This window comes from Esox lucius, chromosome 20, assembly GCF_011004845.1.
Source record: "Esox lucius isolate fEsoLuc1 chromosome 20, fEsoLuc1.pri, whole genome shotgun sequence".
NCBI lineage: Eukaryota > Metazoa > Chordata > Actinopteri > Esociformes > Esocidae > Esox > Esox lucius.
Window position 1 is genome coordinate 30,300,323 of NC_047588.1, and position 13,955 is coordinate 30,314,277.

General features: G+C 39.7%; 2 protein-coding genes across 4 annotated transcripts; one reads left to right on the forward strand and one right to left on the reverse strand.

The window, feature by feature from the left end:
* The first annotated feature begins 994 nt into the window (after positions 1-994).
* LOC105018934 (H-2 class II histocompatibility antigen, E-S beta chain-like) lies at positions 995-9,748 on the forward strand. 3 transcript variants are annotated; one of them, XR_002195665.2, is made up of 6 exons: positions 1,002-1,268; positions 2,957-3,235; positions 5,196-5,477; positions 6,222-6,335; positions 8,237-8,981; positions 9,183-9,748. XR_002195665.2 is itself a non-coding variant. In NM_001303777.1 (5 exon segments), coding segments are annotated over 5 exon segments (774 nt in total). In that variant the 5' UTR covers positions 1,192-1,219; the 3' UTR covers positions 8,287-8,673.
* A 15-nt stretch (positions 9,749-9,763) lies between these two features.
* On the reverse strand, positions 9,764-13,680 carry LOC105018952 (rano class II histocompatibility antigen, B alpha chain-like). The gene is made up of 4 exons (XM_034288768.1): positions 13,623-13,680; positions 11,509-11,760; positions 10,023-10,304; positions 9,764-9,899 (listed from the first exon to the last, which is right to left on the reverse strand). The coding sequence occupies exons 1-4, from the start codon at positions 13,678-13,680 to the stop codon at positions 9,778-9,780; spliced, it is 714 nt and encodes a 237-aa protein (XP_034144659.1). The 3' UTR covers positions 9,764-9,777.
* Positions 13,681-13,955: the final 275 nt, after the last annotated feature.

The window sequence follows — 13,955 nt, forward strand, 5'->3', positions numbered from 1 at the left end:
GTGGTTGTACATATCCTACTAAAAAGGCTTGAGTGACAACTGTGCCCTGATATTGTAGGTTTTGGATATCAATGCTTGAGAATAAGAGTTTGGGGACAGCACACCAATATTATTAATACGTAAGAAATTGTTTACTGCCTCCACCACCACCAATAATAGGAGTACTGTACATTTTAAGAACACCCTTATTATTTTATAATTGCCTGAAAAAAGGTTTAAAAGCCACTGCAAATAATTTCGACTGCATGGATTGGGAACTGCCTTCCCGAAGTGGTGGGATTGTCAAGAACTCGACAAAACAAGAGGCGGCAAAACAAAGAGCCTGTGTAGGCATGTAAGGTTTGAGCATTGCCTAAAGTTAGGGTGGAGAAGTTCCTCTTATTGCTTTGTAGGTAAGCACCATGGTCTTGTAGAAGATATGGGTTTCATTATGGGGTCAGAGGAAAAACATTTTGGGTGATTTAGTAGCAGGTGGAAGGAAGAGGTGGCAAGGAGGCAAGGAGGGATTCATTAAAAAGTTTTGTTTTTATACATTGTCGCTTAGCTGCCTGGAGCTTACTGTTGGTAGCACACAGTGAGTAATTTAGCTATGGAGCAGGAAGGGAAAGCCGAGCCGGGCAGGAGGAAAGAGGGCAGTGGGAGTCAGAGGACTTGGAAAGTGAGAAGAGTATGGTGGAAAAGTAGAAACCCAAGTGAAAAGGATTTTAGAGATGGGAGAGACGATACGATGGAGGAGAAGAGAGCAGTTTGGGACAGAGAAAAAGTCTAACCAGATATCAAATATTAGTATTGATAACAGCAGTCGTCCACTAACCAGTCATCAACCAGTAAGCTAACCAGCCTGGCAATGTTTGGTATTTAGCCACATTGGACAACCAGTGAATAAGGCACAAAACCCATTTTCCAGAAATTAACTGTAAACAGTTTTACCGTCTGGAAACGTATGACGCCATTTATTGTATTCAGTTATGTTAGCCAACAAGCTAGCCAACCTGTTAACATTAGCTATTCCGCAATATTGTACAGTCAGTGAATTTGTCACAAAAGCCTTTGTCTCGTAGCTGAATTGTACACATTTGCACCTGCTGGAAACATATGATGCTGTGTAACAGGTGCATATGAGTGGTTGGAGTTTTAAATTGATGCCAGTGTCTGTTGAGATTTTTAAAAATCTGTTTCCTCATTTCAAACAGACCTGTTTTCACTCTAAGATGTAAACATGTGTGTGCTATATTTTTTGTCCCTCCATCTCCTCTTCTTTTGTGTGGGTGAGTATGGACAAACTAATTATAACAAATAATATCTTTATTGATTATTATGTATTAAAGGTAATGTTCAAATCCAAGTTATTTTATCATTGGAGTAGTTATATAAATAGGAGAACAGTACCAATCCTGTATGATTCAAAATAAAATGACAGCTGTAAAGAAAAAGTTTGTGAACCCTTTTGAATTACCTGCATACCTGAATAAATGTATGTTAAATTCAGTCTGATCTTAATATAATTCATAATAATAGGTAACAGTGTGATGTAATGAAAAACATAGCAGGAAAAAGTATGTGAACAATGATGTTAAGTAACTGGTGGAACCTGCTTTCGCAGCAACAATCTCAAGCAAACATTATCTGTAGCTGTTGATCAAACCTTCACAACTGGAAGTATTTTGGAACATTCCTCCTTACTGTACTGTTTCAGTTCATTTATATTCTTGGGACTCCTTGCATGAACGGCTTGCTTCAAATCATGCCATAGCATTTCATTAGAGTTCAGGTCAGGTCAGTTGAGTCTCTAACTTGGCCATTCCAAAATGCAAATGTTCTTCTGTATAAGCCAATCTTATGTAGATTTCCTTTTTGTTTTTAGGGTAACTGTCACACTGCATAACCCAACATAATTTAATCATCACATGACGGACTGTTACCCTGGTATTCACCTGCAGAATTTCCTGAATTCCTTTGAATTCATTCATATAATGATTCCAAGCTGTCCAGTCCCAGAGGCAAGAAAGCAGCTTTTGTAGCCTCTTCTATTATTTGGACCCTAAATAACTCTTCTGTGGTCTCCATATTCCACTTCAACAGATCTCTGAATACAAACTCTGTTTTTATTAAAGAGCACCTCTAACCCACACCTCGATGGACATTGGAACACTTACGCCTGATTTCAATTCCTTTGGATTAAGTAATTATCCTGAGGTTCACATACTTTTTCGAGCCTACGCTGTTTATGTTCAAGTTCAAGAAAGCCATGTAAAAGTATACAGCATAAATTTGTGCGTGTTCTTTGTTAAACCACACTGTATTCATCTACACTGCTCCAAAACATTAAGGGAACATGTAATCATTACAGTATAACACCCTGTCAATTAAACTCCAGGGAAATCAATCTGTCCAGTTAGGAAGCATAAGCGATTGTGAATCTATGTCATCTGTTCTGGTGCAAATGAAAGTGACAACAGGTGCACTGGAGAGGCAACAGCAAGACAACCCACAAAAAGGGAATGGTTTTGCAGGTGGTGGCCACAGGCAATTGATCTCTCTACACACTACTGAGTCACATTATGAGTTGCTGTGATGAAATTTACACAAGTTGGAACAGCCTGATTTCTGTGGTTTACTTAGATTTTCGGTGTGAGTTTGAATCCACTGATCTTGCTTTTTATTGACCATTGTTATGTCATTTTGTTCTCAATTAATTACTCAATGTACAGTAAAGATTTTGATCTTTAATATATTCCATTCATCGAGACCCAGTGTGTAACTGAGCACTTTTTTTGAGCAGTGTATTTTTAGGGCATAGATGAAGATTGGACTATATTTGAAGAGCTATTTCTCAAACTCACAACTGTATATTGTAGCAAAAAGAAAAAAAAAACATTGTCTCTCATAAACAAAATAATCGGAACCTCACTTTTTAATTACTTTCTATGCTTTCTCTTCTATCTCCTATTTTCAGTTCATTCCTCAGATGGAGTTTTTGCCGAACATAACGCTAGATGTCATTTCAGAAATGTAGATGAAATAGAATATACTGAAGAAATTTATTTCAACAAGGAGGTGTTGCTATGGTACAACGGCTCCACGGGTATCTGGAAAGGAGACACAAGCAGTAAAAATATTCTTGCTAGTTATTTTAACAACGATCCTAATGACCATTTCTCAAGAAGAGCCATAAAGGATGTTTTGTGTTTGGTAAATGCTAAAGCACTTTATGAGACCCTAAAGAATAATACAGGTAAATACAAATTACTGATACAATTTGAAAAAAATACCTTATTTGATTTATTTCACTTTACACTTGATATATTGTTGAATTTACAATCTTACTGTTGAAATTACACCATAGTACATAACTATATATTAGGTTAAATGTTAAATTAATGTTTAAGCTTACATAAGAATATACACTTAAAATTATAAACACAACACTTGTTTTTGACCCCATTTATCATGAGCTGAATTCAAAGATCTAAGACTTTCTCTATGTACACAAAAGGCCTATTTATCTCAAATATTGTTCACAAACCTGTCTTAGTGAGCACTTCACCTTTGCTAAAATAATCAATCCACCTCACAGGTGTGTCATATCAAGATGCTGATTAGACAGCATGATTATTGCACAGGTGTGCCTTAGGCTGGCCACAATAAAAGGCCACTCTAAAATGTGCCGTTTCACTGTATTGGGGAGTTCCGGGGGGGGTCCGAAAATCTGTCAGTATCTGGTGTGACTACCATTTGCCTCACGCAGTGCAACACATCTCCTTCGCATAGAGTTGATCAGGTTGTTGATTGTGGCCTGTGGAATTTTGGTACACTCCTCTTCAATGGCTGTGCGAAGTTGCTGGATATTGGCAGGACCTGGAACACGCTGTCGTATATGCCGATCCAGAGCATCTCAAACATGCTCAACATGTCCGGTGAGTATGATGGCCATGCAAGAACTGGGATGTTTTCAGTTTCCAGGAATTGTTTAGAGAACCTTGCAACATGGGGCCGTGCATTATCATGCTGCAACATGAGGTGATGGTCGTGGATGAATGGCACAACAATGCGCCTCAGGATCTCGTCACCGTATCTCTGAGCATTCAAAATGCCATCAATAAAATGCACCTGTGTTCGTTGTCCATAACACACGCCTGCCCATACCATAACCCCACCGCCACTATGGGCCACTCGATCCACAACATTGACATCAGCAAACCGCTCACCCACACAACGCCATACAAGTCTGCCATCTGCCCTATACAGTGAAAACCGGGATAATTAGTGAAGAGAGCACCTCTCCAAAGTGCCAGACGCCATCGAATGTGAGAATTTGCCCACTCAAGTCGATTACGACGTTGAACTGCAGTCAGGTCGAGACCCCGATGAGGACGACAAGGATGCAGTTGAGCTTGCCCATACCATAACCCTACCGCCACTATGGGCCACTCGATCCACAACATTGACATCAGCAAACCGCTCACCCACACAACGCCATACAAGTCTGCCATCTGCCCTATACAGTGAAAACCGGGATAATTAGTGAAGAGAGCACCTCTCCAAAGTGCCAGACGCCATCGAATGTGAGAATTTGCCCACTCAAGTCGATTACGACGTTGAACTGCAGTCAGGTCGAGACCCCGATGAGGACGACAAGGATGCAGTTGAGCTTCCCTGAGACGGTTTCTGACAGTTTGTGCAGAAATTCTTGTTGCAGCAGCTGTCCGGGTGGCTGGTCTCAGACGATCTTGGAGATGAAGATGCTGGGCTGGCGTGGTTACACGTGGTCTGCGGGTGTGAGGCCAATTGGATGTACTGCCAAATTCTCTGAAGCGCCTTTGGAGACGTCTTATGGTAGAGAAATTCACATTCAATTCATGGGCAACAGCTCTGGTGGACATTCCTGCAGTCAGCATGCCAATTGCACGCTCCCTCAAAACTTGCGACATCTGTGGCATTGTGCTGTGGGATGGAACTGCACATTTTAGAGTGGCTTTTATTGTGGCCAGCCTAAGGCACACCTTTGCAATAATCATGCTGTCTAATCAGCATCTTGATATGCCACACCTGTGAGGGGCAAAAACAAGTGTTGCGTTTATAATTTTGTTCAGTGTATATTAAATAACTATAAATTACTACTAATAAATAGTTTAAAATATTATTTTATTTTTATTTGAATTCCTTCCTCACTGATTCATTGCCCTCTTGTGCAGTTAAGCCAAATGTCAGACTGAAGTCAGTGGAGCACTCCAGTAATAGACACTCAGCCATGCTTGTGTGCAGCGCTTATGATTTCTATCCTAAAACCATCATGATAACATGGTTGAGGAACGGACAGAAGGTGAACTCAGATGTGACCTCCATAGAGGAAATGTCCAATGGGGACTGGAGCTACCAGATCCACTCATACCTGGAGTACACACCCACAGCTGGAGAGATAATCACCTGTATGGTGGAGCATTACAGCCTCCCTGAGCCTCAGCTACATGACTGGGGTAAGATGAGCCCAATGCAATATCAACTCTTAAGGCCTAAAGCCTATGCACTTATGGACATTGGAGAGGATTTGATTGCAAGAAATATGGTGAATACACCAAGCCTGAAGGCAAGGTGGAACTATTACTGTATTACCTATACCTTTCAAGGCCTTTCAGATCTCCCCAAGTGCATAGAGAGTAGGTTTTATGTATACATTTTGGGTTCAAAGTGTTGTGAGACCTTGGCCCCATCTCAAATGGAGCCTTCAAAACCTGCACTCTGTGATCTGAGAAGGATTTACAGGTGTAAGAAAGGTTGTCAGTCCTGGCTAGGGTGCCTATAGGCATCTCTGTGCTCAGCCTTTTGAATGTCCCTAATTAGAGACAGCTGCCCCACGTTGCCTCTAATTGGGGACCCAACTTAAGTTGCCTTCCAATCCTTTAGTTTGTGGTAGATTCTTTATGGCGGTAGTGCTTCGGTTTGCCACTTCTTATGTCATTTTTGTGGTTAATAAAATAATTTTTCCCTACTCTCGCTCTGCACATCATGTCCTGCCTACCTTCGACCATGACATAATCACCAAAGAAAAATGGTTTCATTCAAAAGAGGAGGTGGTTTCTCAATTCAATAATCTCACTTTATTTCCTATTGTTTACTATTCTAAATAATGGCAGGTTAAAGATAATTAATCTCAACACAGAACCTGCCCCTTATTGAAATTGACAGAGTGGTTACAGGGTTGGATGCTTGTGTTATTTCAGACCCCTCGATGCCCAAGTCTGAAATGAATAAAATTGTGATTGGAATATCTGGACTACTGTTGGGGTTGGTCTTTATAGCAGCTGGACTGATCTACAACAGGAAGAATTCTACTGGTGAGGAGCTGCATGTCTCAACAGACTGATGTAGAATGGATATTTATTAAATAATCACATTTATTCTATAAGGCCCCTTTTACATCAGCAGTCACACAGTGTTTTTACAAGCTGTGCTCAAAAGTTTGCATACCCATGGAGAATTGGTAATATATGTAGTGTAAAGGAAACATGAGTGATTAGGCAAAACACAACTGTAGGTCAGAACAGAATGGCACAATCATAAAACACATGGCAACAAAGAAAAAAAATGAACTGACCCCAGTTCAAAAGTCTGTATACCCTTAGTTCTGAATACTGTGTATTTCCCCCTTTAGCATCAATGACAGCATGGATTATTTTGTAATAGTTGTCTATGAGGCCCTGAATTCTTGCAGATGGTATAGCTGCCCATTCGTCTTGGCAAAATGCCTCCAGGTCATGCAAAGTCTTTGGTTGTCTTGCATGAACAGCACGTTTGAGATCTCCCCAGAGTGGCTCGATGATATTAAGGTCAGGAGACTGTGATGGCCACTCCAGAACCTTCACCTTTTTCTGCTGTAACCACTGGAGGGTCAACTTGGTCTTGTGCTTTAGGTCATTGTCATGCTGGAATGTCTAAGAGCGTCCCATGCAAAGCTTTCATTCAGAATAATGCAAATAGTCTGCCAGTATTTTCTGATAACATGCTGCATTTATCTTGCCATCAATTTTCACAAGATTCCCCATGCCTTTAGAGCTCACACACTCCCAAAACATCAGTGAGCCACCACCATGCCTCACAGTGGGGATGGTATTCTGTTCACTATTGGTCTTGTTGACCCCTCTCCAAACATAATGCTTATGGTTGTGACCATAAAGCTCTATTTTGGTCTCATCACTCCAAATAACAGTGTTCCAGAAGCTTTGAGGCGTGTCAAGGTATTGTCAGGCATGTTGTAACTGAGCTTTTTTGTGGCATTTGCGCAGTAAAGTCTTCTTTCGATCATGGAGCTAATATTTGTTCAAGTATTGTCGTCTTTTGTTCCTTGAAACAACCATACTGTCTTTTTCCAGAGCAGCCTATATTTCTCCTGAGGTTACCTGTGGGTTTTTCTTTGTCTCCCGAAACAATTCTTCCTGCAGTTTTGCCTGAAATCTTTCTTGGTCTACCTGACCTTGTCTTAGTATCAAGAGATCCACAAATTCTCCACTTCTTAATAAGTGATCGAACAGTACTGTCAGGCATTTGCAAGGCTTTGGATATCTTTTATTATCCTTTTCCATCTTTATAAAGTTAAATTGCCTTACCCAGGTCTTTTAACAGTTCTTTTCTGCTCCCCATGGCTCAGTATCTAGCCTTCTCAGTGCATCCACATGAGAGCTAACAAAGTAATTGACTATTTATACAGATAGACTAATTGCAATTTAAAAAGCCACAGGTGTGGGAAATTAACCTTTAATTGCCATTTTCACCTGTGTGTGTCACCTTGTGTTTCTGTAACAAGGCCAAACATTCAAGGGTATGTAAACTTTTGACCAGAGCCATTTGGGGGATTTCTGTTATCATTGTGATTTAAAAAGGAGCCAAACAACTATGTGATAACAAATGGCTTCATATGATCACTATCCTTAAATAAAGGCAGTTTTTTTGCATGATCAGTCATATTTTCAAAATCAATGTCAAAATTTCACAATTTCTGACAGGGTATGCAAACTTATGAGCACAACTGTAAAGATATCCAACCTAAAACCCAGAAGAGCAAGCAAGAACAACAAATATGTTGACAGGCGTCAGACATCACTACACTACTATACTGCAATCCAGCTGCACCCATATCATAGACCGTGGTCATTTTACATAATAATATAATATGTTAATTGTAATTTTAACATTTTAACAACAATAAAATGTTCTATTTTCTCTATCCATCTCTGAACAGTGCTGATTCCGGTGAGAACAAGTGATGACATGGGTCCCTCTAGTGGTTGAACGGTTTGTTTGGATTTCAAAGCTCAACGAGATAATTGATGTAGTAATTTTCCCTTAACTTCTGAAAGCCTAACTTTCTGATGAGTAAAATAACTCAGCTGTTAAAGAATATCAAAGTGAGTTAAGAATATTTTTGTTATTGACAAGTCTTCAGGATCTTTTTTTTTTATGAGCTTGGGAATTTTTATTTTGAATTTGTGTTGATTGATAAAACTTTACTGCACGGATTGTGAAATGTAAAGATACATAATTGTATTTATTTTCGTGTAATAGCAGATACTTATATAACATATTTAAAATAAAACTATGTTTTCCAGACTTCACAGAATAATGGATAACACTGCATAAGTATACATGAATAAACATGTATTAAAGCCTTGTTTACGTTAGATTACAACTTGTCATTACAGCGTGTCCTATTCACTGAAATCATTGGTCAGGACAATTGACACACTGGTCCAATCTCAATGTCCACACTCACGGACTTTGAAGCGCATTCTCGCTAAATCTGTGAGGGTTTATGGCTGTCCCACTGTCAAATCGTCAAGAGCGCCCGGGCTCTTTCACAGACATTTATGCATTTATGCAGACTTTGCCGGAGGGAATTGCCCACAGTTCATAGCGTTGTGACGGGATTACCGGGGAAAGGCCAGATTCGAGAGAGAAATCCCGGAAAGCCCGCTTTATAAGATAAGGTAAACTGCACTACATTAACAAGGATTTATGATAGCACATGGAACACATGAAATCAGAGGAATGTAATCACCTTATTACACCTAGTATATTCAACTATTTATTTTAGTTCTTGCTTAACAATGCTGTTTTGACCAAAAATAGTACAGTGATTATTGACAAATATAGATTGTTATTGACATTACCTCTTGTCCACTCTGTAGGTCTAGAGCCTGCAAGACGTATAAATCCGGCAGTCGGTCTATTAAGTGCCTTGGCCGTGAAGAAAGTAAAAAACGTAAAACAAAAAGTCCCAAACCCACAATAGTGTGCAGCTTATTTCAGCATCGTCAAGGTAACATGATTAAGTGGTTAAGTGCTGTCCCATTACTATTTATAGCATTTTGAGCCCTTGCAGCCTCTTGCACTCAATCATTTACCAGGTGACGTCTGTGAGGGTTCAGGGGGGACATTGGGATTGGGCCAATGACAAGTACACAAACAATGCTTCCACCCTGACTGAACACAAGAGCAGACATATATAGGTTGGGGCTAAGGAGCAGGTGAAAACAATGAAGACTAATGCAGTAAAACCCTGCATCAACCACTCCATCCTCTGCACTCAATTTGCACGTTCTGTTTGTTCTTTGCTAGACATAGAAATATGTTATTCCCCCGGTACTGCCAGTAGGAAAACAGTCATCCTTTTTTTCCCCCAAACTAGTTTAGTACTGATGATTTCATGAAACAACGGAATGGCGGGCGGGTGCAGGTGACCCACACATCACTAACAGCTGTGTGTTGGCTACCAAAATCAATTTAGAATTTCATCTTTCCTTTGATAAGGAGAAATGTTCCAGTAGAAAACCCCAACAGACCCAGAGTCAGGCCAACGCCACAAAATATAGCAGGACCACCCCTGGACTCACTGACCTCAGTCTCTGTGGGAAAAGAAGAGAGATGCCATAAGTTAGGGTAAACCATTAGTGATTAGACAGAAAGATAACAATAATTAATCACACACTAAAATATCTGAACGTATAAGTACTTAAGAGTATACCCACCCCAGGTTCTGGTCTGGTGTTCTTCTAGTGCAGTGTGCTTCACAGTGCAGGCGTAGAGGTCCCCGTCCTTTGGAGTAAAACTCAGGGTGGAGAACTGATGGAAGGTTCCATCTGTATTAGGACGGTAGCTACTGAGAGCAGCTTCCTCCGTCACATCCTTGCCATTCTTGGTCCAGTTGACGTTTATAGGCGGGGGGAAGAAACCATTGACAAAGCAGATAAGAGTGTTGTTCTTTCCCAGCTCTACCTCATTCCTGGTGTAAATGGAGCTCTTAGGGGCATCTGGGGGCCACATAAACAACAGAAACAAAAGACGTGTGCATAGTTCAAACCCTTGTGGACAAGGTGTCATAAGCATTTGCAATGTAACAGTAAAATAAGTGATTACCAATGATTAACAAACCAATCCAATAATAGTAAGGTTATGTTGCACTCCAAGGATGGACAACCAAACTCTCATCAGCGAGGAGACTATTAACACTTTCACAGTTACGTTTGAGGCAACAAAAAAAGCTCGAAACTGGCGAATTTGCTGGTGGCGAAATTGCAGGTGCAGCAGTAACAAAAACTGCAAAATGATTCAATGTACCAGCGAAACATTCTCAAAAATCACGACAGCATATACCAAACATGGATTGACCAATTTAATTGGACAGTTGTTTAATGGCCCAGATGTATATCCTCAAAATAATTAAATCAGAATGACTGTGTCTCAGTTAATCAGTCTCAACCAAAACTGGGAAAATGTGGGAGATTTAAATTTTTGCTTTGAGGAACACTGACGTCCCATGGCCTGAATCCCAAAGCTCAGCTTCACACCGCACCAATTGTTTGTCAAGGGTAAATTGTCACCGTAAATGAATGGGAGATGCACTTCCACAACGCTTGGCCACAGTAGGTGTGTTTTGAGGTATCCATTCCCTTACCACGGCTAAGCACCATGGAGACGCCTCGGACGCTATGAAGGGAATGCTTGAGGACGTGTTGGCCCAAGAGTACCATTAATACATCCAAATCTTCACAACATTTTTTATTGAAATTGTATTGAATATTGTTCATTTGGCAGCATGTTGTGTTTTCTCTTCAGCACAGCTTGTTTATCTGAATCATGCTCCTATTAGTAAATCGGTTTATTTTCGGTTTATTTTCAATAAACCTTGAAAATATGAATGTAGGACATACTATCCCTTTAATAATTTAAGTTACTGTGCTCCGGGGATATTCAACGCCTTGGAAATATTTTTATTATCTACCCATTATTGTTGCTTTTGAAAAAACAGATTTGTTTTGAAGGAATCCTTATCTTTGTTTTTGTTAGGAATTGTACTAAACAACTGTGAGACCTCCCTGACAGGTGGAGATGTTATTTTTCTCTCAGTCATTATTATTAGTTTTTCGTTGGCAAAAACTGTGAACAATTTTGGGATATGCTGTATAATGGTTGGTAGTTTTTCACAAGCTAATGCAAATAAATTAAATGGGTTACCTTTGACTTGTGGTATACTGGGTACTGCGTTTCTTCCCCATTCCAGACGCTCCTTGCACCGCCGTATACTCAGTTTAGCATACTGATACTGCACTGATGGACTTTCTATACCCGACAATGAACCTGGCATCTTTGTCTCCACCATTTCCTTCTCGTAGTTACTAAAGAACATTTCATCTCCATCCAACATCACTACCACCTTAGTATCACCTGATTCAAAGCATCCAACGGCACCAATCACTTCGTGTTCAACTGAAATGGAAATAGAAACACAGACATCCTATGTCAAATAAATTAATCTTGTCAGTATTTCTTTGGGAAAATCTATGACCGTTATTCACATGTCAGCATTAGTAGTGTATAATTCCAAGCTCAAATGAAAGATAAACATAAGATAACTTTAAGGCATGTGTATTTTGGTTTCAGTACTAACACTGTTAAATGGTTTAGAAAGGACTTTTTAGATCGGACTCAGTGTGTGCATGCAGAGGGCCACAAATCAGATTTTCTTGCGATAGCTAAAGGAGTCCCCCAGGGTTCCATTTTGGGACCTATTCTGTTCTCTATTTTTATAAATGATAAGGACATTCAACAAAAAATACACTTTTATGCTGATGACACTTTATACACATACTCCCTCTGTAGTAAAGACGGTGCAATAGCTTCAGACTGCATTTCAGTCATTACAAATTTATCTTCTAAATGTAAAATTGGTACAACATTCTCAGAAAACAAAGTTTATGATATTTTCAAAAACTTGCATACAGTTGCTTGGTGATTTTTGCATTTTTACGTCTGATGGTAAATCCATTGAAAGGTATGTGGATAGAGCTTTTATTCAGTGTTCATATTGCTAATCTAGTTAGGAAGCTTAAAGTGAAGATCAGTTTTTATTTTAGAAATAAATCGTGCTTTACTTTTAATGCAAAAAAACTTGTGGAAGCTACTTTTATCTAGCGGTGATCGATTATGGTGATATATTATATATGCATGCAGCCTCCTCTATCCCACGGAGCCTTGATTCAGTGCATCACGCATCTCTACGTTTTATTACAAATGCAAAGTCCCTCACTCACCACTGCATTCTTTATGATTTGGTGGGTTGGACATCACTGACCACCCCCAGACAACAGCACTGGTGTGTTTTTATCTACAAAGCGATGTTAGGTAAACCTCCAGCATACCTCTGTACCCTTATCTGATTCTAAATGGTTGACTTAATAAATGTTTAATAGATGTTACACAACATACATAACCTGTCATGAATACACTGACATGGGATGAGGTTCCAAGTGTTGGAGCGCTGTGTGTTTATTATGTTTCATAATAAACACACTCAATCCACCAATCCAAAGACCGGGTTTTAAGGCATGTGCTGAAATGGTACACGGGTGAGCAATAATCAGCGGGAGCAAAAGATCACAAAGGGCTAGGCAGAGACACATCCGTGTCTGTGAAACCAGCCCTAGGAGTAATACACGGAAAAGCCTAGTAGAGTCGCAAAACAAACAATACCTCACAAAGGAACTAAGGACAGAACAGAATATAAAGGGTAGCAAGGTACAGGTGGTAATTAAACACAGGTGATCAATTTCAGGTGATGAGGGGCGTGTTTGGACATGTCGGCAAGACGGAGAGCTGAGTGACGGCAGGGAACCAGTAGAGGGCATGACAATCGTAGTGAGTGCAGATGACATGAAGGAACGTCTGGTTGAGATACAAACTATTTCTCATCACAACATTATTTTTATTACCTGTGTTAATAGCGAGGGATACATTTAAATCCCTGCGTGATAAGTAAAGTCCATAGAGATAATTCATTATTTATTCCTTTGTTGACGAGAAACATATTTTTGCCGAGCCCACAGCATTTTTATGTTTATCTTTCATTTGAGCCAATGGAACAATGCGCAACTAATGTCAACAAGTGAATATCTGACTAAGGAGTTAAGGTCAAAGCTGGGGAAAACAATGATCTAGACAAATGACATACACATGCTAAGGCTGGTATTGCATATTAAGGAAACTCAAAAGTGCAGGTTATATTTCACCTGTTAACCCACACAGGCACATTTCTGTTTAATAATTTAAAAGGATAAAAATAAAGGACTTACCATCAGCGAAGGAACAAATAATTCCACTTAAAATCAAAATAATAACAGAAAAGTTCATCTTTAAACTGTGTTTTTGAGAGTATTGTTAACAAACTCCCTCAGACTGTGGGGAAACGTACATAATGGAGGAACCAATGATACTTCACTGTTTATTAAAAACCAATGAGAAACATTTAATCTATTCTAACACCAAAGTAGATAGGTAGAATATACATGGTGGGGTTCAAGGAACACTTCATCTGGGTGCCAACTATGTAAAGCATGTAAGCAATGTTTTATTCAGAAGCCATAACAACGTGCCTCAATCACCAACCACTTATGTAGTTTCCATGA